General features: G+C 34.7%; 2 protein-coding genes across 5 annotated transcripts in view; one reads left to right on the top strand and one right to left on the bottom strand.

Moving 5' to 3' along the window:
* Positions 1-22,714, top strand: LOC109034916 (major facilitator superfamily domain-containing protein 6). Of its 3 annotated transcripts, none has more exons than XM_072301139.1 (11): positions 1-356; positions 1,267-1,440; positions 5,275-5,416; positions 5,927-6,282; positions 6,996-7,235; positions 8,976-9,195; positions 10,421-10,608; positions 11,957-12,215; positions 13,281-13,523; positions 16,441-16,614; positions 17,827-22,714. In XM_072301139.1, the coding sequence occupies exons 3-11, from the start codon at positions 5,353-5,355 to the stop codon at positions 17,856-17,858; spliced, it is 1,776 nt and encodes a 591-aa protein (XP_072157240.1). In that variant the 5' UTR covers positions 1-356; positions 1,267-1,440; positions 5,275-5,352; the 3' UTR covers positions 17,859-22,714. The 3 variants fall into 3 exon arrangements, with proteins under 3 accessions (XP_072157240.1, XP_018903880.2, XP_018903879.2); XM_019048335.2 differs by having other exon boundaries at positions 6-356; positions 1,267-1,435; positions 8,976-9,258; XM_019048334.2 differs by having other exon boundaries at positions 237-356; positions 8,976-9,258.
* A 149-nt stretch (positions 22,715-22,863) lies between these two features.
* The window catches only part of TkR99D (Tachykinin-like receptor at 99D), a 335,482-nt gene continuing 331,867 nt past the window's right edge, over positions 22,864-26,478 (bottom strand). For both annotated transcript variants that reach the window (XM_019048367.2, XM_019048368.2), the window contains one exon: positions 22,864-26,319. Coding sequence is in view for 1 of the 2 variants with exons in the window: in XM_019048368.2 (XP_018903913.1) it covers positions 26,264-26,319 (56 nt within the window). In the remaining variant the exon portion in view is untranslated. The remainder of the gene's footprint in view (positions 26,320-26,478) is intronic.

Below are 26,478 nucleotides of genomic sequence, written 5' to 3'. Positions count from 1 at the left end.
TCAAGAAATTATATTAATTTGTAGTTTCAAATCTCTGTTCTTGTTTGATTTTTCTAAAGGGAAAACAAGAAACTGTTCATCTTGAAACTATCCGTGGATTTTCTTTCCTCTTTCAAAAATTCACAAAAAATATCGGGGAAACATTTTGTTAACTTTTTATCACTACTTTTTTTCAAATTATACAAATCAACAGCCTCTTAATTTCGAGTGCTTGTGTAGATCGCACTCGATATCCTCATTGAAATCCTTCATGACACCCGGCGCTTCAAGTGCTGGATTCTCAATTACTTTTTAGTCGGTAATCTCAGAACAAAGTGGTTATCTCAGTCACACTGTCGTTCTTGAATGATGAGAAGGTAATAACTTTGCCTCCTCGTAAGGAGTTCGTATAGCGATCGTTCACTTCATCAGCGCTTGTGTTTTTTTGTTCTTTTTGTCTGTCCAAAGGACTTACGATCCTCTCCGTATTTTCATCTTACACTGATTTTTACGGACTTTTTCCCAATTTTTAGTGCGGTTAATTGCTCCAAATTTTTCTCTCCCTGATATATAGGCGAAGAATGGGATTTTGTTTTCTTGTAACAAACCGAGGAAAAGCTCTTGTGTGAACAAAACGGGATTACGTGTGAAACCCTTAAATTGGACCGCGTTAAACAGAAAGGAACCAAGCCACATCGGCTATTGCCAAATTTAATTAGGCAATTTAATTTCTAACATGAAAACGGTTGTGCGGATTTTCGTGCAAATTTCAGTGAAAATTCTCCGTGGTACGAAGCAAATTCCTCAAAATTTTCAAAGAAATCCGAACAAATGTTCTCTCGTAAAAAATTTAATTGACCAGTTAAACTTGGCAATGGCTGATGTGGCTTGGTTCCTTTCTGTTAAATTCTATGTCTATTCTGTTAAATTAATGTCTATTTTTATTACCGATCAAAATCATATTTTTCAAGACTTTTTTTGTTTTTTTAGACTTTCAAGTATTATTTCATCATTTGTCAGTCATGTATTCGGTGGAGTTTGAAAACTTGAATGTGTATTTTGACCAATGTTATTTCAACTCAGGTTTAAAAAAATAATAATGATTGTCTCATAAAATATGATATTTTATCTTATCCCACAAAATATCTTAAAAAATGTGGTCTATCAAACGCTAAGTCTTTACGTTCAATGTAGAAGAAGATATCGCATTTCGAAATACTGTGATGGTTTAAGTCTTCGTTAATATCCAGCATTTTCTCATGAGGTTTTTTTCTTTCTTTGTTGCAGACAGCCGTAAAGTTGCTTGAAAGTCAGCCGTCGTATTTCCGGTCCGTCCATCTAAAACTGTGTCTCCGGAATCTCGTTTTTTTCAAAGTTCCTTTTCATCCTGAATTTGTGCTGTCACATCTACCAAGAGGTGCACCCGACCGCCATGACTTGTTGATCTCCTCTAACTGTAAGGTCTCTTTATTTATCTTTTGATCTCAATGTTATATCTCTTCGCCGGCTGGCAAAACAAAAACCGTCGGTTATTTGAGTGCTACGAGTTTAAGGCAATCGTATTAAAAATCATCTCGGAATAAAACAGGATTGCCATTGGATCCATTGGAAATCAAATTCCCATTCAGAAAAAGCTCTTAAAATTGAAGCCATAATGAAAGAGCTTTACTGCTCTGTGAAGAAGACGATTTTCCCAAGTAGCATAGGCTTCAATAAGTGCGATTACATTGTATAATTTTCGCTACTGCACCTGAATGTTGTGAATGTTGCCTACCTAGTAATTGAAGGAGAGGCTTGCTTCTCTCATTGAAGTTTATCGTAATGTTTCCCATCTTCAATTTTCGATTGAAGACAACGTGTGACGAGCTGCATTCTAAACTGCTACAAACTTTTTTATTTCAAATTGCAAATTGGTACATTTTCTCTCTAACTCAATCCATTTCTAACCCACCGTTATGGAGTCCCACTGTTGTTTCAAGCCTCATCTCCTCATGGAAAGTTAGACTGAATGTAGAGGTGGACTCTATTTGTATTGTAAAGCAGTTGTTCCTTTATTACGGCTTCAAATCTAAGAACTTCTGAGTTTAAGACTCCTGAGGGTAATTTTCAAAGAAAACTAGTCGCTTTATCGTTTTTCTCACAAAATTTCAAATAGAAATGAATGATTTGATCTAAAATCCTTGAATTTCGCTGGAGTTCTATTTAGTTAAGCGCTCTTATAGGTAATGTAGTGAAATACTATGTTGGTTAATTATGCCTCAGCAATTTTCGTGTGTAATGATACTTTTACCCATTTTTTAAACCTATATTTTCTCCTAGTGAAGTAAAGTAAAAAAATATTACGGAATATTTTCTCGTGCTTGTTTTACTGTCATTGGGCACACTCACTGATGTCATCAATAATTATTGTTATCTACTCGCCAAAGTGCTTTTGAATTGAGGCAAACTTTAGCTTTTAGTGTCATCTGTGATAATTACTTTACTATCAAGGCTCAGGAGAAGCTAATCTTTAATTGTTGGTAGATTTCCTATAATTTAAAGGAAAATATCGACTACAACTCCTATCTCTCTTTCAAGATATAGATCTCTCAAATGTAATTTGATTATCAAGTTCCTCTACTGAAATTAATTTCGAATGTTAAGTGCTCTTGTTTCAACCTCCTTATGATCCAGTTAGAATTTCAATGCTCAAGCAGTTGTCACAAAAAAAGACTTTTTGACCATCATTTACACCTTGCCAATTTCTTACGAAGCAGAATAAAAACTTTTGTTTTTATTTAATTTAACAATTAATTAATTTTCTAACTTCAATGAACCACTACACAGATTCAGAAATCAAGCATCTAAGTGCATGTTTTCTCACAAAAATTCTTTATCCAACTTAATGATCACATTTAAGAATTTACAATGTTAATTCATGAGACGTTCTCGCCTATATTCGTGTTTTCTTGTTTCTTGAAGAATAACTTCCTGCTGGCAAAGAAAGAAGAAAGAAAACCCCTCAAAGTTTACATGAATTTATCTAGGCAGACTAACTTACAGATACCTTACCCTGAAATAATTTTCTCAATGCCCTGAATTTTTATTGGAGCTCGCTCGCATTTTGTGCATTGGGAGAGAAAGCACAAATTTGAATCGACTAATTTTATCATAACAAAAAATGCCAATTTGGTTCATAGCGAGCAAGTGAGCAAAATTTTGCAAGTTTTCAGCATAAAAACGTGTTCAATTTAAAATTTGTGGTGAAAAAACGAGTTTTTAGATGCTTCAATTTTGATTCTATATTGTGGTCTACTCTGAAAAGCCAATGTAAATTACGGGTTTTACTTTTTACATTTAATATTCATATCGATTTTAGGTCTTAGTTTAGTCTTTATTTTTTTATTTTTTATAAGTTTTTACTTTTTTCAAAATATCATCACAGAAAATCAAAATGTCGCTTTAGAGATTAGCAATATAATTAAGTGATAAATTGTGTTACTTTATGGTTAGTTTTCCTCACGCATTATATTTTGTCACAACAAGTAAGTTGTTAGTATTTCATATCGCATCATGGATGTCAAAGTCTGGTGCAAGCATTGGTTTTGTATGTCACGATGACTGTAAGATTAGTTGACTGTTTAGTGTCTATCAATTTAATGCTTAGTGTCAGTACTCTAATCATTTTTTGCTCAACCATCTTTATCTTATGCAGAGTCTCCACCAAAAAAGCTAATAGGTTTTTTTCTGATTTTACCATACTTTTTTAACTTTATTAACTGCACTCTCTTCAGAGTAAACACTATACTATTTTTTCGATAAAAGAAGAAACTTCCATCTTTTACTAATTAATTATTATAATTTGTTTTGTCTTCCATAATGTGTTCTCTGAACAGGTGCGATTTTGATAAATTTTAGCAATCTTTGATTCTGAGTACTCTAACTGTCAGACAGTAAGTTGCAAAGACATAAGGCCATGTTTTTGTTGGTGAATTTTTGAAAACTTTAAAACTTGGCGCTTATGTAAATACTTTTGCGCTTTTTTATTGATCTCAACTTCAACTAATGTCACCCATTTGTATATTATGTGTTTTGGCAAATACATGACTTTTTGTAACTTAAACTTTTTTTTTCAATTCAGTACTTTCTTTCTTTTGAGAAATTTTAGAAAGCTTCAGCAAAAAAACCTAGTTTTTGCTATTTGATTGACCTTGTCTGGAAATTTGAAGGAAAACCTATCCCAAATTATCTAAAAAATGAGTATTATATTGGTGGAAATTTGGCAATATTTGCTACAGAATTCCCTCTAACGGAGTGGTGTGTTTCCTTTTAGAAGAAAAAAAGATCTTAGCACAGGTAAACTCAAAAATTGAGTCGTAGGTTTGACAACTTTGAGGGATTTTAAAGGAACATTTTAGCAAGGAAAATGCGCCAAAATTTCAAACCAAACGAAAGTTATGACGATATGAAGTTTGGAAGTAGTAGTCTTGAGGAAAATCCATGCGAAATGATTATACTTTGCCATGTTTTGGCATTAGAATTGTCAGATTAAAATACAATTTTGCACCCGTCATTGGCTTGACATGTTCCTAACTTGCACCGAACTTATTCTTTTAGATTTCTTTGAAAACTTAAATACTGAATTTTTTACTCAACTTGAGTAACAACGCTTTTCTGAAGAATTCCTCTCCATGCACCTTAGTTCTTTTTTCAGAGGACACTTTTGTAAGTGGCTTTAAACAGAGGAAGTCGATCTTTATTGAAAGTCAAGAAAAAAACTTTAAGGAAACGACAGAAAAATGAAAACCAAGAATTAGGAAATTAGAGATATTTAATGACAGATATCATACACCAGCCTCCTATTAACAGTAATGAGATTGCTCGAGTATTACGTAAGGTACTTTCTCCCTCAGATTCATGCAACCTCCTTCTTTGTAAGGAAATTTTTTGATATTTTGGTGATTAAGTGCAATACTGCCTTAAAGACACCACCTGCCCCCTGCCGTAGATGGTTTTCTATGTAATATTGATTGTTTGAATATCACTTTGGTACTCTTGGACACCTTCATCTTAATAGTGACTTATCTGGGGTCCAACTCAGGGGCTTGTCTTATTGTCTTGTGGCACAGAGTTTGGTAGGCTCTGTGCTGCATGAAACTGAGATGTGTTGTAAATCATGGACAAGTTAGTTTGGAATTTTTTCTAATTTTATTCCAACATCCAAGATGGCTGAAAAATGGAGTAGAGGGATGCACTCGTATCTACCCTACCTTACCTTGCCACCTAATATTTAATTCCATTGTTTTATTTTTCCAGATGATCCTGTTGTTAAGGAGCGATTTTTGAGGGAACGCCACATCTTTAATACTAGACAGTTATTAAAATAACTTCAAAATGTTTTGTGACATTAAGAAACAGCTTGGGCCAATCAAAGCGCACTATGTTTTATTCTTTGGAGGTGAGTAGTAGTTTACTTTTAAGCTAACCCATCCCTCTTTTCAATGCCAGGCTCTGCCAGAATGTTCTTCAAAAATGTTTAAAGAAAGAAATCATAGTGAATATTCTTAGGTATTCTCCTTGATCCATTGGCTTTTTTTATCATTAAGGCAGCCATGAGTCCCTATTTTATGTGTTTTCTCTAAATTTTATCTTCTTACGCATACATATTTTCATTTCATCAAAATTTTTAATTAATTCAGAATTATTGCTCTTCAAAAGCAAAAGAAGCCTATATTCCAATACAAATATACAATAAAAATAACACTGATCTTCATCCTTGTAGTTATGTTTGAAGCAAACCCTTTGAATTTTGTGACAGGGCTTCTTTACATTTTAGGTACAAGAGAAGTGTCTAGAATTGTGTATCTATTTAAATAAATCTTTGTATATCTCATGTTTTTTGTTTTTTTTGTGTTTTTTGTTTTGTTTTGCATATTCACCAATCTGTTTGCTTTTACTTTCATTTTAGCTATGGGTTCAATGTACCCATTCATCCCAATAATCATAACAAATATGGGTTTCTCCAGCAATATTGTCGGGATTGTCTTCCTTTGGTTGCCTATTTGCGGCATGTTTGCCAAAACCTGGTTTGGAGCACTAGCAGACAAATTCAAAAGACAGAGGTTCTGCTTTCTTCTCTTCATTTTTGCATCACTCGCCTTCACTCTACTCATTCTCTTATTACTGGCCATCACAAAGAAGCCATCCGCATCTCTGGAATGTAATTCATCGGGCACAAATTTCAATTTTTGTTCTGGCAGTAGAATAGCGGAGAAAGAAAAATTGGCATTCTTGAAAGAGAATACTTCAAAAATGACCTGTCGCGTAAGTGTGGATCTCATTTGTTCTCATTATCTGATCCTAGGTTTTTAAATTGTATTGTTTTTGTTAATTATTAGTTGGTAGTCAGTGAGGGTGGAGCTGATCAGGGAAGCATCCCCATGGGGTCTATGCAACTAACAGAAACTCTTCTGGCTCGAAGTTGGATCACGCTTTTCAATTTTTACCAATGACTTAAATCTTACTCCCAGAATGTTCGGTTGTATTGACAACTCTGCAGACGTCAGAGAAGCCGAAATTGAAATCTTTAAGTTTTAAGTTGCTGGAAGATGAATTCAAAATTATTCTCTCTAATTTTACCAGAATACCTTAAAAATCAATAAAACAGGGTATGATGAAGCCCACTTAAAACGAATTTTACGAGTTTTAGAAAAACTTTTTTATATCCAAAGCTTTACTGAAAGCGAACTTTGGTTGAAAAATGGGGATAATAGCGAGAGTTTTACATTTGAAAATTGCAAGAAAGTGTAAAAAGATTAAATATGTATGTGATAAAAAAATTAATCTATAATTAACAAATTAATTTTAATTACCCTGGTACTTGTCGATATTCATAAAGGAAGAATCTAATAACATCTGCACCGTTTTTGACCGGCAGTCGTTTCTTACAAAGTCATTTTAGATTTTAAATTGCAAATCCAACGACCAACCAAGACAATCTCTATCATTCAACAAGTCATGAGTGATTTTTATTTCAGCTAGTCTGCCACAATGATACATCAAATGTGCATCATTCAACTGAAGAACTGTGCAAATCTTGGGGTTTATCAAGTTATTGTGGAACATCAAAGTTCTCCAGCAGTCAGGATGATCTCTCCTCTCCTGCCAGCATGGTCAGCCTTGAGGATGTTTTTGCCAGCCTCAAACAAAAGCAACCTGGTCATAAACACTCCATTTTTGAGTTTTCTACATTTGTTTCCAAAAATTCTTCTTTTGAGGTAAGTTTCTGTCTTAAATTTTCCCACAAAATTACATTGTAGATGACATCATGTCAAAATATTTGTCCCGAGATTGTAGGCGGTGTTAACCTTTCTCACTATCATCAACAAATTTCATCTTGAATCTGCGTTAGAAATTATAATTTTTATGTGATGATTAAATTCCTCCAATTTTTTTTTTTTTTTTTGATGATTTTAATTTCCGTTGCTCATAATCCTTATCGGTGATGTCTTGAATAAGGTCCAAAACACCTGTAAAAATTTTAAAGAAGAAAATTTAACAAAATTAACGAAGCCGTAGTGAATTAACAAACATCAGGGGAGGGAGAATGATAGCAATCCCAAATATTTAGAACATTATTGATCAATTTAATAAAATGAAATGAAGTTGTAGCACGTCATCAAAAATCAAATGGAAATCTTTGTGTCAAAACGAATTCAATAGTATAATTATGTAGGAATCATCCAATGAAACGTAATTCACAAACTTATACTTTGCTTTCACAGCGTACTCTTGCGCTCTGTGACACTCAAATGCCACATGTGCCTATCTTTCCGAAGGTTATAGAGCAACTGACAACGGTAGATCTATCTGCTGACGCCGCGCAGTCTTCCCTTCATGGACAACCCTGTTGCCTTTTTCCAGGGGGCACCCAATCCAAAACTTGCTTGGGCAACCTCTCCTCTGGCATTCCTTGCCTTTGTCCATACCACATTAACTGCCTATAACTAACATGGTTTTTGTATTCTCAACATATTCAGTGAAAGATCCATGAGTGCAAAAGCCTTTGTTATGATATCAATCACCAAGCCCTAGTCATAGGTTTTTTAAGTATTTAAAATATATTGCAGTTAGTTGAGCTGTTGCATGGTTTTCTCATGATTTCTTGAACCAGCGAAAATATAGTTCTGGTTCTTGGTCCTTTAATCACTGGTCATGTAGCCAAATTAATAAAATACAATGATTGTATGGAAGTCAGCTAAAATATTTTCAAATTAGTCTTGTAATCACTCTAAATGGAAAAGCAGGTATGTGCTAGCACCTATTTCTGTCATATAATGGACCACTAGACAAGGTACAAATTTCAGCATTCTGATACATGTTTCTTAACTTAAATTTCACGTAGAATACGACGCGCACAATGAAAATTACCGAGATCAACTCCTTCCAAAGATATTTAATGGTTCTTGATGCGTGAATTCAAACCACCCGCTCATGAAAACTCAATGCTCTGCGTGATTCACATCGTGCGCTAAACGTTATTATGACAGTCTCTGCGATATAAAAATCTGGCAACCTCAATCTTGAAGCTTTGGCTCAGCTGTAGCAAACTGCTCATAGTTTTAAGAACACATGGTGGGAAATGTATATTGTTCGATTGAGAGGCTTGCCGAAACCGTTGTAGTGCGCGATTTGACTCACATAGAGCTTTGAGTTTCTTGTCAGCTAGCAGTTCAAATTCCTTGTAACCAATGTAAAATAAAAACGTTAATATCTTCTTTAGGAGTTAGTTTCATTAGTTTTCATTGCGTTAATCGTGCTGTATGTGAAATTTTGGTTAAGAAACATGTATCATATTGCTTAAATGCGTACCTTATCTAGTGATTCATTGTACTAAAAGTAAAAATTAATCGCTGTGGCCTGAATTATCATTTAAACTAGAGGACCATTCAGTGAAAAATCCTTAGTTGTTTAGTGATGCCTGAAAATTCTAATTCATATTGTTATTTATTTTTCAGTTGAACAACTGCATGTACTTTCCACTTGAAAAATTAACCTACCGCAATGCTCAGATTCAGGAGATGAAATGTTCTAAAACTTATGTGTCCATCTGTGACATGCATTGTGAAAGCCATGCCTTGAACGAGCTGTGGATACAGTCAACAGCAGATGCCCAGATCAGCGACACTGATGCATTTCGAATGTCCCTTTTTTGGATCCTTTTTCTCATTCTCATCGGTGTGTCCTCATCTCTGGCTGTAGTCATGATTATCGGTGATGCCATCTGCTTTAAATTACTGGGTTAGATTCTCAATATTTACCTGTTATTGTTAAAGGGACATCTCAAATTAAGCCTTTATCTATTTATCTATTAATGTATGTACAGTGTGGGAGCCATCCAGTCAATATAAACTTCAAGATCAGCATTTTTGACGCTTTTTTTAAGTGACACTTGCGTTTCTGCGCATCTGTCACTTGATTTCTAAGAAGCAGAACACCGCTACTCTCCTAGGTATAAAAGTAAGGAAAACCGATGAGTTCAAAAATGCAAAAAAGAATAATTTCAAAAAAGAAAAAGTGAGAATTATCAATATAAACTTTTCAAATTCAAATAAGTTTTTTTAAAATTTGAATTTTTTTTATCTGTTAATAGATAGCGTTAATTTTGAATCAGTACTTCTGGAAAAGGTAGAAGTTAAATTTTTCAAAATCTTTCTTTTTTTGCATTTTTGACGCTTTTTTTACGAGGACACTTGTGTTCCTGCGCATCTGTCTCTAGAGTTCTAAGAAGTGGAATACCGCTGCTCTCCTACGTATAAAAGTAAGGAAAAGAGAAAAAGAGTTCAAAAATGCAAAAAAGAATAATTCCAAAAATTGGACTTGTGCCCTTTTTAAAAGCACTGATTTTATTGTGATTTTGAGAAAAATGTGTTTTGGTTTTCAGTTAGAATATTAAAACCTAAAAGATCATGATTAAACAAACTTCATTTGGTAACAAGAAACTACTATGACTCATTCATTTAAGTACCTGTCTTCACGGGTAATTTAAATGGTACATAAGTTATGTCTAAAAGGAGAGTTGATGATTTTGTCAAGTTGTGTCAAATTTTAGCATGAAATTGATCTTCTCATCTTATAGAGAAAGCTAATTAGAGCACTTTTGCTCTCAAGAGAATCATGCTGTTTGGTGCATTACTATTCACAGCAAAATAAGAATGCAACTGTAGATGCATTTCAGGTCGCATTGGACCCATCACTTGTGCTGCACAGCCACCTGATTCTCTGTTCCAAGTTCGGATATTTAGACACATAAGACTTATACTTTGACCTATTTATCTTTTTTTCTCAAGATTTTTCTTAAATTTCTTTTTTTATAGTCTAAATAGGCATACTACATCCTAATTTCTCTAATTTTGTTCTTTATTGACCAACATTTGATTATATTTTTGTGTCTTTGTTAAAGAGGATGAGCCAGAACTCTTTGGACTACAGCGTCTTTGGGGTTCTATTGGCTGGGGCCTTGCTGCGTTTGCATCGGGTTATTTGGTTGATCTAGCAAACGAAGGGAAAGAGTACAAGAATTACAAAATATTGCTGTACACAAGTATTGTTCTTTTTGTCCTTGATCTAATTGCGGCTTTCAACATCAAAGTAAGAGCACTTCATAATAGCCATGTTTTCTTTGTTTGTTAATTAAAGTATCTCCCTTGCTTAAAATATTGAAGTTAAATATCAAACTAAAATATTTTTCACAAGTTTTCTGATCTAGAAATTCAGAGCAGATTTCAGGTTGTCAGTTTTTTTGACAGGACTAATAAAAAAAAAATTTCAAAACGAAGTAACTTCTTTCACAACCTGCCTAATGTAATCATTTACTCCTATGAATGCGTTTTTGATGGCAAATTTCACGTTCGTTGGTATGAGTTTTTCCGTGAAAATTCCAATTTCAGTGATTTACACTAATTTTTTGCCTTTGTTCTAATTTTGGAAATCGCCCATGCGTGAGGAGAAATTTGCATTCAATTAATGTTAAAGAAAAATGCTTGTGTTGCTCAGATGGTCTAGAGGAACTTAAGAAGTTGGAGTCCCTTCACCATGTTTTCTTGGTCAATTAAAATAATAGAACATTTCATAATTTAAAAATAGACAGGAGAAGGCGGGGATGAGGATGAAAAATCACACAATAATTATAAATTATGGGACGTCTCGACCGGTCTCCTGGTCATGATCAACCGTCATTATCAACCGTCATTATCAACCAATTAAAAAATCTAAGAAAACAAAAGCTAAAAACAATGTTACCGGTCCCTGGTCATGGCGGCTAGAAGACAAGGTTACTCCAACCAAGCCTAGCAAAAAAAGTGAACTTTTTTCTTCCATTGAACTTCTTTTCAAGAAAAAAGTTCACTTTTTTTCTGTTAGGCTTGGTTGGAATAACCTTGTCTTCTAGCCGCCATTACCAGGGACCGGTAACATTGTTTTTAGGTTTTGTTTTCTTAGATTTTTTAATTCTTTTTGACGGTTGATAATGACCGGGAGACCGGTGGAAACGTCTTGATTTGTAATTATTGTGTGTTTTTTCAGCCTCGTCCCCTCCTTTTCCTATCTATTTTCATTCTATGTTCTTGGGCTGCCACAGTGTACTTTTTTCTATATTTCATAATTTATGCAATAAATTTACCCTTCTTCATAAAAAGTAAATTAAATTGTCAGCTAAAAGCTTATTTTTGTTCTGTAACTTCTTTTAACTCTTCCAAGATGTATTTCTATGGAATTTCATCTCGCTATACATAAGAGTCATGATTTGAGGATGTGTTTTTCAGGACTTAAATTTAATATTTTAAGGCATTTGCAAGTATGAAAGGTGATGCTCTCATCTTACCTTGCATCTCGGAAACTGCTATTAGAGTGAAAACAACTTGTACAAAGTAATTCGGCTTTTTCAAGCCCACCATAAGCCCTTTTATCATTGCATTTATTTTCAACTCATCTGTTGCAGTGTGTTCAAACTGAAGTCTCACCTAGCATTTTTAAAGATGTCTCCAATTTGCTGAAAAAGCCCCAAGTTGTCGTATTCTTTGCGTGGTGCATCATAGTTGGATTTTTCTCTGCGATCGTATGGAATTTTTTATTTCTGTACATTGAAGATTTAGCAGCTGCCTTTATCTCGGAGAAAGATTTGATGGTAAAAACTCTGCAAGGTCTTGTTGTCAGTGTACAAACCATTGGAGGAGAAGTACCTTTCTTTTTCCTGTCGGGTAAGCCATACTTCATTTTCATGTGCATACACACATGCAATTAGTTTAAACGGCAAATATTGGTAGGAGGACATTTTAAGTCATTAACTCTTTGAATAATCTTTGAAGATATAATCAGGTTTTATGAGTGAGCGAAGAGAAATTATCAGTGGCCAAACTTAGAAACCTTGCATCTGAAGTTCTATTTTGCAAAATTTCATTGCATCTTTTAATACAAATCAAAATAATGTCTCGAAGTACAAATATTTACAAAATGACCGTAAAGTAGTAATAGTAAATTAGGGAATAGAAATCCTAGAACATTCTGAGCCATAATTTTAATTTTGTGTGCCTCTGAAAAAGTAAAGTGTGCGCAAAAATTTTGGAATTTTGTGATGGGGATTTATGGTTTTGCAGCTTAACCAAATCGTCGCTTGCCTGACATGAGGGCATAACTACACTTAGAGACAAGTCCGGGAAACCATTGATTTATATGGACAACAGGGTTTATTGCCCAGTGGCGTTACATCCTTATGTCAAGAGGGCGACAAAATCATGATCTATGGCCAAAGCTGGACTTGAAAAATCATCATTCTATTAAAAGTTGAAAACAATTGTGTTTCAAACTTCCCTCATTTCTTTTTTGTCTTTCGCAATACCATATTTTGATGATGAAACGAGAATAAAATATCTTGGTTTAACCTTGCATTAATGTGGTTTCAGAGTTCATTGATTATTGATACTTCAAAGAATTTCAATTGATTATTCCTTATCCTAAAAGGATTATATCCTATTGGAGTGTATCGGAGCTGGATAAAGATTTTGTATTCCACTTTTGCCTGTGGTTTGCTTGACGACCTTGAGCATGCACAAAATTGAAACAAACGCTCCAATGAGACTTGGTTACTATGGATGGAACTTTCTAACTAGAATTTTCTTGTAAAATGTTGAAGGAATGCACTGAGGAAAATTCTCCCAAAAAATAAAATATTACTGAAAAGTTTGAGACTTGGGAATCCACGTTAATATGTGCTTTTCTAGTTTCATCATGTATTTATTTGTTTTTGTAAATACGTTGCGTTCCAGGTCCAATTTTGAAGAAGATTGGTCATATCAATGCTATGTCTCTAGTATTGGCTGCATTCAGCATCCGCTTTATTCTAATATCACTTGTCGTGAACCCGTGGTACATTTTACCCGTAGAACTACTCAATGGGTTAACATATGGTATGTTGACTGTTGCAATGAATTCATATGCAGCTCTTATTGCTCCTCCTGGAACAGAATCCACAATGCAAGGCCTTGTAGGGGCAATTTTTGAAGGGATAGGTATGTGCTATTTTTACTTTTTCTTTTTTCAGGATTGTTATTTGATTTCTCAATGTGCAGCAACTTAATATCCTTTGTTTCTCTTTACGTTTGTGCAGTGGGCCTGTTGCAAGATGTGGGGATTTGCAAATTGATGCCTGATTCTTATGGCACATTTCACGAAAAGGACAATGGCGCTACTAAAAAACATTGAAATGACCTCTCAAACCCAAAAAAAGCTGTTTTTGGAACCGACCCATTCAAAACGGTCACTTTTACGCGGTAACGGGTCCGCCATACTTGTGACATGAAATGGTTCGACAGACCTGGTTTCTTCATCACTTACAATGTATTTTCCCGTAAGGAAATGACAGCCGCTTTTCAAATGCAAATATCGAGTCAATCGATAATTTTTTGATCAAAATGGAATTCAGAAATGGATTCCTCGTACGTTTAAATGGTTGAAACCTTCATTAGATAAATAAGAACCGACGGGATAAACCCTATTTTTTAGGAAGACTGTAGTCAATGGGCGATTGTTTACATCTGATTAGTGATAACAGACATGGACATTAGCTCGATATTTAGCCATTTTCATGAGTTTTTACTTTTTTGTCACTATTTGAAGGTAAGTTTATTTTGTAAATCCATTGTTTAGTGCCTTAGGATCATGTTAAAAGCTGTAACGGTACACATTGTTATTTATTAATTCAGAACACTCTCCGGCAGTCCAACGCTCAAACCTGGATGTAGCGAGTCAGTTGTTATTTCTTAATATTTCACCCTTCAAAGTTTTACTGAAGACACCAAAATGATAGTATCAATCATTGATGATAAAAAAACTTACCCTTGACAATACTAATGAGATGAGGAGACTGGTATGTTTTAGATGGAGGCAAGGAAAGTAGACGTAGGATCCCTCTGCGGTTACCAGACTTATCGATAAATTTTTCTGTATAGTGTTACATTTAAAACACAAAGGATTTTAAAGTAACATGAGTTTATAAAACGGGGGAACGTTCTGAATGATATTGAGATGTTTGTTGAAGAGTTAAGAATGATTTACAGGCATTGAGAGAACATCCATGGTTTAAGCGATAGACTGCCGGAGTGTGTTCTGAATTAATAAGTAACAATGTGCACCGTTACAGCTTTTAACATGATCCTAAGGTACTAAACAATTGATTTACCGAAGAAACTTACCTACTTATTAATTCAGAACACACTCCGGCAGTCCATCGCTCAAACCATGGATGTTCTCTCAATGCCTGTAAATCATTCTTAACTCTTCAACAAACATCTCAATATCATTCAGAACGTTCCCCCGTGTTATAAACTTATGTTATTTTAAAATCCTGTGTGTTTTAAATGTAACACTATACAGAAAAATTTAACGATAAGTCTGGTAACCGCAGAAGGATCCTACGTCTACTTTCCTTGCCTCCATCTAAAACATACCGGTCTCCTCATCTCATCAGTATTGTCAAAGGTAAGTTTTTTATCATCAATGATTGATACTATCATTTTGGTGTCTTCAGTAAAACATTGAAGGGTGAAATATTAAGAAATAACAACTGACTCGCTACGTCCAGGTTTGAGCGTTAGACTGCCGGAGAGTGTTCTGAATTAATAAATAACAATGTGTACCGTTACAGCTTTCAACATGATCCTAAGGCACTAAACAATGGATTTACAAAATAAGCTTACCTCCAAATAGTGACAAAAAAGCAAAAACTCATGAAAACGGGTAGATATTGTTCTATTGTCCATGTCTGTTATCACTAAGCAGTTGTAAACAATCGCCCATTGACTACAGTCTTCCTCAAAAATAGGGTTTATCCCGTCGGTTCTTATTTATCTAAGGAAGGTTTCAACCATTTAAACGTACGAGGAATCCATTTCTGAATTCCATTTTGTTCAAAAAATCATAGATTGGCTTGATATTTGCATTTGAAAAGCGGCTGTCATTTCCTTACGGGAAAACACATTGTAAGTGATGAAGAAACCAGGTCTGTCGAACCATTCCATGTCACAAGTATGGCGGACCCGAAACGACCGTTTTGAAAATCCAAATTCTGAGGCGTTTTTAAGTTGATTTTTTGGGGGTTTACGATGATCAAAAAACTCCGGGAAAATTCCTGTAACATCAGGAGCCTTAGTTCTTTCGATTAAAGCAATAAAAAAAATTGGTACAACAGGCCCGTTGTATTGTCATCTGCTTTCCATTGAATCCAAAGAATCTATTTAGAAAAGAAACTTTAAAGAAACCACCATTCAGTAAACGTAGTTTAGCAATGGCGAAACTATCAAATTACAGATCTCAGTGTTTGAAGATTTCTGCTCACATTTTACTGTACCAAGACTTCTGTTCTTTTTGCGCAAAATTTTTAGAGAATGGTTCTGAGAAAACGAACGAACGAAACGAAAAATATCGAATAAAATTCTGTGAAAAATGATGATCAGGCTTCTATCAGGACAGTGAACTGTGACAAAAAATTTGGAACATCTCCGACAGAGACATGGTACTTTTAGATATCGATGACCAACGAGTAAAATCATGTATCTCCGTCTTCGAAATCGCAAACTTCCAATCATACTTCATTTTTTCTGTTTTGAACTGGTTGACGTAATTTCTTAAAAACTTTCATGATTTTCCTTCCACGTCAGCAGAATATTCTGTATGAATTTCAACCTATTAAGTTTCGGTTGCGTCTCCTCAAAAAAAAAAAAGTAGGAGCCGACATTTTGAAACCCTGCAAAAGAGATATGTGGTTTCGTATATGTATGACCATCTAGATATTGCATAGTGATGGTCCCCTCTGCTTCATAATCAAAAATCTAAAAGAGAATAGTTGTTTTTTTAAAGTCTTACAAGTGCTGCAGAATTTAAACTTTCATATGTGCAGTTGATTCTTATTTATTTTTATTGTTTTTTCAGGTGCCTCAGTTGGAAGCTTCCTTTGTGGATCTTTATACGATACTTATGGAGGAAGAAACTTATTCCGAATTTTTTCCGCAATTGCTGCAGTATCATTTATCGTTCATGTGTTGATTCAGTTTGTTCTTAATCTGAGTAAACCCTCCAAAAAATATAGAGGTGCAGTGACAGAAGGTAACTAACCTTGTACCTCTTTCCCACAGAAAAAAGTTCACAAGTTGTGCAATCAGGATTTCGGTGACAAAAGTGCAAAATCGCATAACTCGGTTTGCGATGTTGCAGACTTCCTATTGTATTTTATTTTTTCTTTGGAAAACTAGTCAATGTAATTTCTCAGGAACTTTCTTGATGTTTCCACTCTATTAGCAGAATATTCCGTGTAAATTTCAAGCTGTAAAAATATCATTTTGCTCTCCAAAAAAATATAATAGAAGCGGAAACATCATAATGGAGATACATAGTTTTTTACTTTGGCCATCGATATGTGTGGCAGCATTTCGATAATTTGCCATAATTGGGAGCTGAGGCACAGCAGCTAATCGATGACTTAAAACAAAAATGGAAAATCTGAAATGAGAAACTCCACTTGAACTTTGAACGAGGAAAACTTTATTTCTCAAAAAAACCGTTGTGAGAAAGGATGATTTTTCCAATGAAAATCTCATTTCACGTAAAGATTATTTTCCTGAGGATGGACGGTCACAGATTATGCCTGCGGAACCCTCTCAATCAATTGACTGCGAGTAATCTAGATCTTAAAGAAAGTCTTATTATTCTAAAGTTTCTCTCCACTTAAAAATGCTCCTGGTGCACGTTTTTGTTTGTGGAATAAAGTTTATCTCTTGTTTTAAAATTGTAATGAGGAAGCGTATTTTATTGCTAGGGCAGTTGCCTTCTTAGAACACTGGTTCCAACTTAATTAAATATTTCCAAGCTAACTAACCACATCTATTTTCGAGAATTGTTTGCCTGAATGGTTGAATGAACTATTTTATTTCATTAACTTTGCTTGATTCAATCAGACATCATTCAACAGGAAAAATTCATCGATGAAAGTGATAGTAAAAAACAACATACCCGCTACCACAGTACTTTATCAGTCACAATTTCCTTAAAAATTCCTGTTATATTTAGATCTCTTCTGCCAAATGAATTCCAATTTTCTCATTTTATCTCTCTCAACAAAATTTAATAATAACGCAATGTTTTCAGCGAAGATTTCAAGAGTTTCAGCTGGCAAAGATAGCCAGTTTATTCTAAAAATAAAAAATAAAAATAGAGACTAATGGATTTGTCGGCAAGACTTCAACTGAGTGTTTGATTGGCTTTTTATCTTCTTGCTCTCTTCATTCACTGTAATTATAGTGTTTTTTGTTTTTGTTTCAGGAATTGAGAATGAAGGGCTCCAAATGCAGTAGCCATACTTACATGATGTTTTTTCACCTAAAGTTTTTCACGAATGAAAGTGGATTCTTTTGGAAAATTTGGTTCTTCCATACAGTTTATCATCGGGTTAGTCTTTTCTTTTTTCAGTATTTTGAAGATGAAGAGAAAAGAATTTATTCCCTGCAATTTTTTTTATTTTTTTTATTTATGCAATGCGATAAAAGCTAAGATGTATCATTGAAAGTTTTTGGAAATGTGACCATTTGAAATAGTAGATGCAGCAAAATTTTCAATGGGCCTGTTGCAAGGTGCGGGGATTTGCAAATTGATGCCTGATACCTATGGCAAATTTCTCGAAAAGAACGATGGCGCTACTAAAAAAACTTGAAATGACCTCTCAAACTCAAAAAAAGCTGCTTTTGGAACCGACCCATTCGAAACGGTCACTTTTACGCGGTAACGGATCCGCCATACTTGTGGCGTGAAATGGTTCGACAGACCTGGTCTTTTCATCACTTACAATGTATTTTCCCGTAAGGAATTGGCAGCCGCTTTTCAAATGCAATTATCGAGTCAATCTATGATTTTTTGAACAAAATGGAATTCAGAAATGGATTCCTCGTACGTATAAATGGTTAGAACCTTCATTAGATAAATAAGAACAAACAGGATAAATCCTATTTTTGAGGAAGTCTGTGTTCAATGGGCGATTGTTTACATCTGCTTAGTGATAACAGACATGGACATTAGCTCGATATTTAGCCATTTTCATGAGTTTTTACTTTTTTGTCACTATTTGAAGGTAACTTTCTTTTGTAAATCAATTGTTTAGTGCCTTAGGATCATGTTAAAAGCTGTAACGGTACACATTGTTATTTATTAATTCAAAACACTCCCCGGCAGTCCAACGCTCAAACCTGGATGTAGCGAGTCAGTTGTTACTTCTTAATATTTCACCCTTCAATGTTTTACTGAAGACACCAAAATGATAGTATCAATCATTGATGATAAAAAAACTTACCTTTGACAATACTGATGAGATGAGGAGACCGGTATGTTTTAGATGGAGGAAAGGAAAGTAGACGTAGGATTCTTCTGCGGTTACCAGACTTATCGATAAATTTTTCTGTATAGTGTTACATTAAAAACATACAGGATTTTAAAGTACCTAACATAAGTTTATAAAACATGGAAACGTTCTGAATGATATTGAGATGTTTGTTGAAGAGTTAAGAATGATTCAGACGCATTGAGAGAACATCCTCGGTTTGAGCGTTGGACTGCCGGAGTGTGTTCTGAATTAATAAGTATCAATGTGTACCGTTCCAGCTTTTAACATGATCCTAAGACATTAAACAATTGATTTGCAAAAGAAACTTACCTCCAAATAGTGACAAAAAAGTAAAAACTTGTAAAGAAGTAAAAAGTAAAATGTCCATGTCTGTTATCACTAAGCAGATGTAAACAATCGCCCATTGACTACAGTCTTCCTTAAAAATAGGGTTTATCCCGTTGGTTCTTATTTATCGAAGGAAGGTTTCAACCATTTAAACGTACGAGGAATCCATTTCTGATTTCCATTTTGATCAAAAAATTATCGATTGACTCGATATTTGCATTTGAAAAGCGGCTGCCAATTTTTTATGGGGAAATACATTGTAAGTGATGAAGAAACCAGGTCTGTCGAACCATTTCACGTCACAAGTATGGCAGATCCGTTACCACGTAAAAGTGACCGTTTTGAGAATCCGAATTTTTGAGGCGCTCTTGAGTTGATTTTTTGGGGATTTCTGGTGATCAAAAAACTCTGGGAAAATTCCTGTGACATCAGGAGCCTTAGTTCTTTCGATTAAAGCAATAAAAAAAATTGGTGCAACAGGCCCATTAAGATTTAATCAATTATTACTAGTTACGTAGACTTGCATATCAGTGGCTAAATGCAAAAAAATATGTATTTTAAATACAGTGTTTAAAAATCGGTGATTCTGATTCCGTTTTATTTTCTTCAAAGAAAAATCTGTAAAATGATTCCTTGCAATTTCTTGTGACTTTTTTTAAGAATGAGTGAAAATATTTTCTAAAGAAACCTTTTGTTAGTGCTTCCAAAAGAAAAAAAATATAATACCGGTGGAGACTTACAACGTTGCGGTGTTACATACAAATTTTCCAACCTAGCCATAGATATGTTATTTTTTTTACATCACGGCTCCTGGCCATTTGACTCTGTCAAGGCGCCGTAACTAAGAACTTCGTTAGTAACATCCCTGTATTATCAAGAAAAATAAGTTTAAGTTTAAAAATGGTTTAAAATCTTATAAGCCTTCTATTAATTTTAAACTATTGCCGGTAATTGAGGTTTTGATGTTAATTTTTACCGAAACAAGTTTGTTTCCTTTAAAACAATGGTGGCTCAGGTTCATTTTTATCTTAATTGTTTTAAAACCCCACCTCTTCTTTCATTTATTGAAAGGTTTGATTATTGTATGGAAAGTTAATTTTTTTGGTTTCAATCGGTTTCAATCTCGGCTATGGCATGGCTCTCTCCTGAGTTAAAGAAATTTCTAAAAGGCACACAGTTTGATTCCATAGCTGAGATCGAAACCACTGTTCAAAAATTCTTCAAAACCCTCTGTCAAGAAGACTTCGATAAGACGATCCTTGTGAAGTGGGCAGAACGGCTGAAGCTTTGTGTTCAAAGTGGTGGAAAATACTTCAAAAAACAGCCGAATGTTGAGTCAGCCGTGTCATCCGATGAAGAAGCTTGAAGTTTGTCTATTTCCGTGAGATTTTGTAAGTTTTTTCGATAAAAATACTCAAATCTCATTTAACTTTTTTTTTCTTGACAAACATATTTGTAGCTAAAAATCCGGGAGGCAGTCACGCTACATGCTATTTTCAAAACCCTGTATCTCTGTCATTTTTTAAGCTAGAGAGTTGTTCTTGGTCTTGTTTTATTGGTAATTACGTCGCCTTTAAGCTCACACAAACCGCAAATCGATAACTGCTTTCGTTCGTGCAAAACCCGGAAATGTGCAAAACTTTTTGAACACCCTATGTATTTTATATCACATTGAAAAATGAATTATTGATATATTTGTGCCCACCAACATGTTCCTATCACACAAGGCTCTCGTGTTACTTTAGTTAGTGTACTAGCAGTATTTTTTAACTGAAATTTCTTACCTAGAATGATGCTTAACGTGCCATCTGAAGCAGAGTAAGGCCTTGCCTCCATGAGACCTTTTCCCACAATTTGTCGCAGCAAAATTTCGCCGTTACAAAGTTGCCACAACTATGGACGAACGTAATATTAATCGCAGCTCTTAGTAGAGTCCTTGAAGAGCTCCAAGACCATCTGAGAGGGAAAGAAGAATTGAAAACGAATTGTGTGATGTTATGTCGTTCCCCCAATTGTTCAAGTTTGTTTATTTTAAATAATAATTCGTTCTTTTATTAATCTTCCTGTACAAACTTGTCAAAAGAGGGTGAGATACCTGTCTCTTGGAGACGTAAATAGCAAAAAATCGCCGAAGTTCCTTTCATGGGATTTGAAGCTGTGACAAATCTCCCAAAAACTCCTTGTGGAGACATGGTCTTACTTACTGCCAGGAAATACTTCTTTTACCTCTAAATTTTTTATAAAAAAAGATCTTTCTATCTCATCTCTAGTCATTGATTGTTTTACCTTTTTTAAGTATGATTTGGAAGGAAAAGCAGAGAAGGCACTCTGTAATGTTCGGATTTTCAAGTATATACTAAGAAAAGTTCATTTTTTCATTTTTGAGTACTTTTGTTTTTGTATATAGGGCAAGGTTTTAAAGTGATTATACGGCTGAAACAGCTTTTAATCCAGTAATCCCCGGAACCTTGGCTCTAAAGAAGCGGTTCTCAACCTTTTTTGGCCGTAGACCACTTTTCCACTCAGAGAAGAGGCTGCGGACCACCAACGAAAATGAAAGACCCTCCCTGATTTTCGGCTTTCCCAACTCGAATTTTAATATAATGTTATTCTTCTATAAAAACGTTGTGACTGACTTTCCTGCACCAGTTTGTCAATATTCAGATCAGTGTTGGAGAATTCTAGGGTGCTGCCCTATTTTGAACAAAGATAAAAAAAAAAAATTGGCAAGCTTTTGCGCACTACAACTCATCAGCCCACCTACCACCGGTTGAGAACCACTGCCTGTTGATCTGTTTTGACTATACTCTAAAATAAAGAACTATCTGATTCATTTCAAAAACAATGAATGTGTTTTCAAGTTGTTTTATAAATTGTTTTGAGAAGCACATCGATTGTGAGCTTTTCTACTTCCATCAAAAGCAGTGATAATAAGTACAGTAAGTTTTGTACGAAAAGAAAAATGCTTTAATTTACAAGAATAACAATGTAAAGGACATCATTAAAATACTTCCAACAACAAGTGATCAAGGTATCATACATCACAGAGAGTGCACGTTCTATTCAATTTACAGTACTTTTCTAATTTATATTACAATATTTTTGGTACGTAAAATATCTTGTAAAAATAAGAAATCTTTAATTCTATCTTCTACCAACACTGTCATCAACATCAAGTGCCAAGGCCTTAGCAGTTCAAGTTTGATCTAAAATAGTTACTTAGAAGCAGCACTAATTTATTTTATATCCAACAAGTATTCTTTTCTGCCTATTTTGAACATAAAATCAAATATTACATTCTATCGATTTTATTTGGATGGAATTAATATCCGACTAACTTCATCAGAAATTGCCTAATCGCCTTTCATGTTTTATTTCTCAACAGGGAGGTAATCATTATTCTGACCTCTACTAGCTATTCTCTGGATGTCTTATATTGTTACTACCCTAAAATTGGTCAAACATTAAAGTCATGTATTTTACCTTTAAGCTCAGTTTTGTTTTGATTGTTGTGTGATGTAAAATGAATTCAACTGCCTTTGCGTAGCTGATTCAATTTGTCACCAATTTTTTTTTTTTTTTTGCATCGTTTATTTCAACTGGTGTCTCAATCACGTTGACCCGAAAGGCTGATTACCATTTTAGCCCCTTTGAGATTCCTGATACTCTCCTTGTCTGAATTTGACTGTAATGCCGAGGTATCATTACCTGCTATTTTTCTACGTACAGAGACAGATTAACGAAAAAGCAGATTGGAGGGGAAGTTGCTGGTATGCAAATTCTTCAGAGATCAATACATTAGCTAACTTAAGACGTGAAAAAAGTATAGCCTTATTGATTGAACAGCAAAAAAATTGCACGAATACCTAGCAGGTAAAATGGTCTTGCTTCAGCATTGACAGGAAAAAAAAACAACGAAAAATCCCTTTTTGACCATGTTTTAACCATGTTTGATGAGTGGTGTTTAAAAAATTGAGGTTCGTTGTCCTCGTAGAAAAAAACAAAGAGTTCAAGGAGAGTCATGAGTCATTCTTGGTCAAAAAATTTCTTTTCAGTTTTTGGTCCAATTGAATTTTACAAATCCTCAGCTTTAATTCAAGACTAAGTTTTTTTTTAAAAAAAAAATCTGATCATTACCTTATTAGTTGCGCAAAGTTTCGTGACACACAGAGTAATGAAATTCAGCACCCTGATAAAGCCATTCCTGCTTGTGACCAAAACTTACCATAGGGAAATTTTCTCAAAACAGTGTCCTTCAACCCTGTGTTAGGTACATTTTACAAGATTAATTGGATGGATTTTCACAAACTTTTTTTCCTTGGACTACAGACGATAGGACTTTCTTTGATTCCTACTCAAAAAAGAAAAAATTCAGTCTGAACTTCTGGAGGGCTCTTTGGGTGATATATTTTTTCTAAGGTTCAAGAAATTTTCAGTTTTTCGAACTTTCAAAAATCCTGTTGTGTAGAGTCAGAAGAAAGCCTAAAAAATCCAACAAAAAAGTTTCTGAAAATGTAACCACCTAAGTACCTGGCACAGATCGCAGTATATTGCAACTACATGGTAAACTTATTGCTACTGCATCGGAGAGTTATGCATGTTGCCTGTCTACTGATATAAGGCACACGGCGCATTGAAATTTATTGCAATAAAATTGAAATAAGTTGCAATTTTCATTGCACTGCATATTGCCTATCTTTCTGACACATGGAACTCAATTTGTTGATTGTTCAAAATCGGCATTCATTGACCCAAGGATATAAAAATATTGGAATTTCATGGTATAACAATTTTAATTTTTTTTTCAATATTTTCATCGCACCGTGCTACTTAGCCAGTAGAACTCGAAAAAAGTGTACCTTGACATCAAGAAATTTTACATTGTGAAGGTAGGGACTCATGACTAGAAAAGTTCTCAGTTGCTTTCTATCTATCTCTTATTTGTCTGCTTTTCAAGAAAAATACTGAGGTTCTCATGCTCATCATCTCCAACAGCAGATGTCCAGCAAACTTCAGTCAAAGTTACACAGTGGTCTTGAAGCAAAAAAAAAAAAAAAAAAAAAAAAAAAAAAAAAAAAAAAAATTGCGACAAAAATGTATCGTAAAACAGTTTGCAGGGGGTGAGTCTATGGTACTTGTGGACTCAAATTCGCGAAAAATCAAAATCTTGGCTGATCCTAATTTCGAGGTATCTCAATTTGAAATTTTCATAGCAAATGCAAGTTTTCCTCTGATTTTGATCAGCTTTTTTTTATTTATTTTTCCAATGAATCGGTGTTGATTGGTTCACGTTTTTATTTTTCGTTCGATTCATGTCGATCGAATACATTACTACATCGACACATGCAGACTACCTATCATACTCTTTTTTTAAATGAACAATTCGCCTTCTGCTGCGTCCACAGCACTTGATGTTGTGCATATGTTGAGCTTGCTGATTTCAGCTCATTGCATACTTGACTCTCTGAGGGCGTTTTGAGCGAAAGCAATTCGCCTTCAGTTGCGTCTGCAGCAATTGTTGTTGCTAATATGTTGTGCGTGCTGATTTTAGCCCATTACATACTTGACCTTCTGAAGGCGTTTCATGTGTGCAAGTAGCGCAGTCTGTCGGAGATCAACGGAAGTGAGATTGAATGAATCGCTCAATCTTTATTTCGTTCGTTCTCCGACAGATTGCGCTACTTGCACACATAAAACGCCTTCAAAGGGTCAAGTATGTAATGGGCTAAAATTAGCACGCACAACATATTCGGAACAACAATTGCTGCAGACGCAACTGAAGGCGAATTGTTCATTAAAAAAAAGAGTATGATAGGTAGTCTGCATGTATCGATAGAGTATGTATTCGATCGACGTGTATCAAACGAAAAATAAAAATGTGAACTGATCAAAATCGACTCAATGGACAAATAAATAAAAAGCTGTTGAAAATCAATATGAAATGTGCATGTGCTACGAAAATTTCAAAATGCGATATCTCGAAGTTAGGATCAGCCAAGATTTTGATCTTTCGCAATTTGAGTCCCCACGTTCCATAGATTCACCCCTGCAATCCATTTTTGGGTACATTTTTGTCGCATTTTTTTCTTGCTTCAAGACCACTGTGGTTAGGTGACCGGGAATCAAATGCAGTTGGTCCTGTTGATCATCAAGTGGACCCCAATTTTGTAACGCCGCATAAAGAGGCTATCTTAGTATATGACGCACTTTTTTTGAGGGATTCATCTCCGGGAAAGTTATCTCTTCATCAAGGCAGCGTTCCCAAGTTAAAACCTTCAAAACACACTACGCCCTCGGAAATTGAGGTAATAAACTGCGATTATCGCTAAAATTTTTCAAAAATGTTTTTCTATTATCATATGCTTAATTTTTGGGTGCTTTGTAAAGTTAAACATTCCTTGTTACCATTTTTCATATTTTTTTTTTTTTAATTTCTGAAATTTTGTCGTTTTTGCATAACCCTTAAGAACTAGTTTTTGCGAGCTTCACCATTTACGGATGGTTCAGGTTCACTTACGGAAGTTGCAATTGAGAAAAAAAAATCTTTTTTTATCCTACTCATACTTACTCAAAGGATTTGCCCTTTCCCAACTCGTAGCAGGGATGAAGCACTGCTTGATATTCAAATGATGAGAGGGTTTAATTCCGATTTGAGAACTTGCATGGTAATCATTTAATGCTCAATCAGATTCATAAAACTGATCACCACACCCTTAAGGCTGATGGATCTACAAAGACATTTTTATGATTTGAATGCAGTTTTTTCTGCAACAACTCTACGGAATTGGTACTTTTTTTCTTTAATGTTGGTCTCTGAATCAGCGAACTCATATAGATGAGATGGTAGGATCGCCCGATTATCAAAATCTGCCGGAATCAAAGTTGATATTTTGATTTCATGTGAAATAACTGATATGCTATTCGCCTTTAGTTATGACATAAAAAAATACGATGTCTTGTCACCCAGTTTTTCGGGATTTTCACGCAGTTGAAGGGCTCGTGGGAGGGTGAAAATGCTCGCTTCAGGGTCTTCACAAATCACAAGTAGCTTTTCTCTTGGTTCGATGAAATACGCGTTTTGAACTTGACTGCCTCTGAAACATAAAAACAAAATAATAGGTCACAAAAGATCCATTCTCATTCATTAAATTTGTTTCATAAGTCTTAATGGGTATCTAACATAATAGTCATGTCGATTTTCCTTGATTTTGGACGGGAATCAATATTTCGAATTATGATCCCACGTAGTTCGC

Source organism: Bemisia tabaci, chromosome 5 (genome assembly GCF_918797505.1).
Source record: "Bemisia tabaci chromosome 5, PGI_BMITA_v3".
NCBI lineage: Eukaryota > Metazoa > Arthropoda > Insecta > Hemiptera > Aleyrodidae > Bemisia > Bemisia tabaci.
The sequence above is the reverse complement of the archived record's forward strand: the minus strand, read 5'-3'. Positions and strand labels throughout refer to the sequence as shown.

Bases quoted from the DNA above. Each gene is read 5' to 3' on its own strand.
- LOC109034916 (XM_019048335.2), top strand. From the start codon at position 5,353: ATGTTTTGTGACATTAAGAAACAGCTTGGGCCAATCAAAGCGCACTAT. The intron at 12,216-13,280 runs GTAAGCCATACT...GTTGCGTTCCAG, and splicing joins ACCTTTCTTTTTCCTGTCGG to GTCCAATTTTGAAGAAGATT. The intron at 13,524-16,440 runs GTATGTGCTATT...TTGTTTTTTCAG, and splicing joins GGCAATTTTTGAAGGGATAG to GTGCCTCAGTTGGAAGCTTC.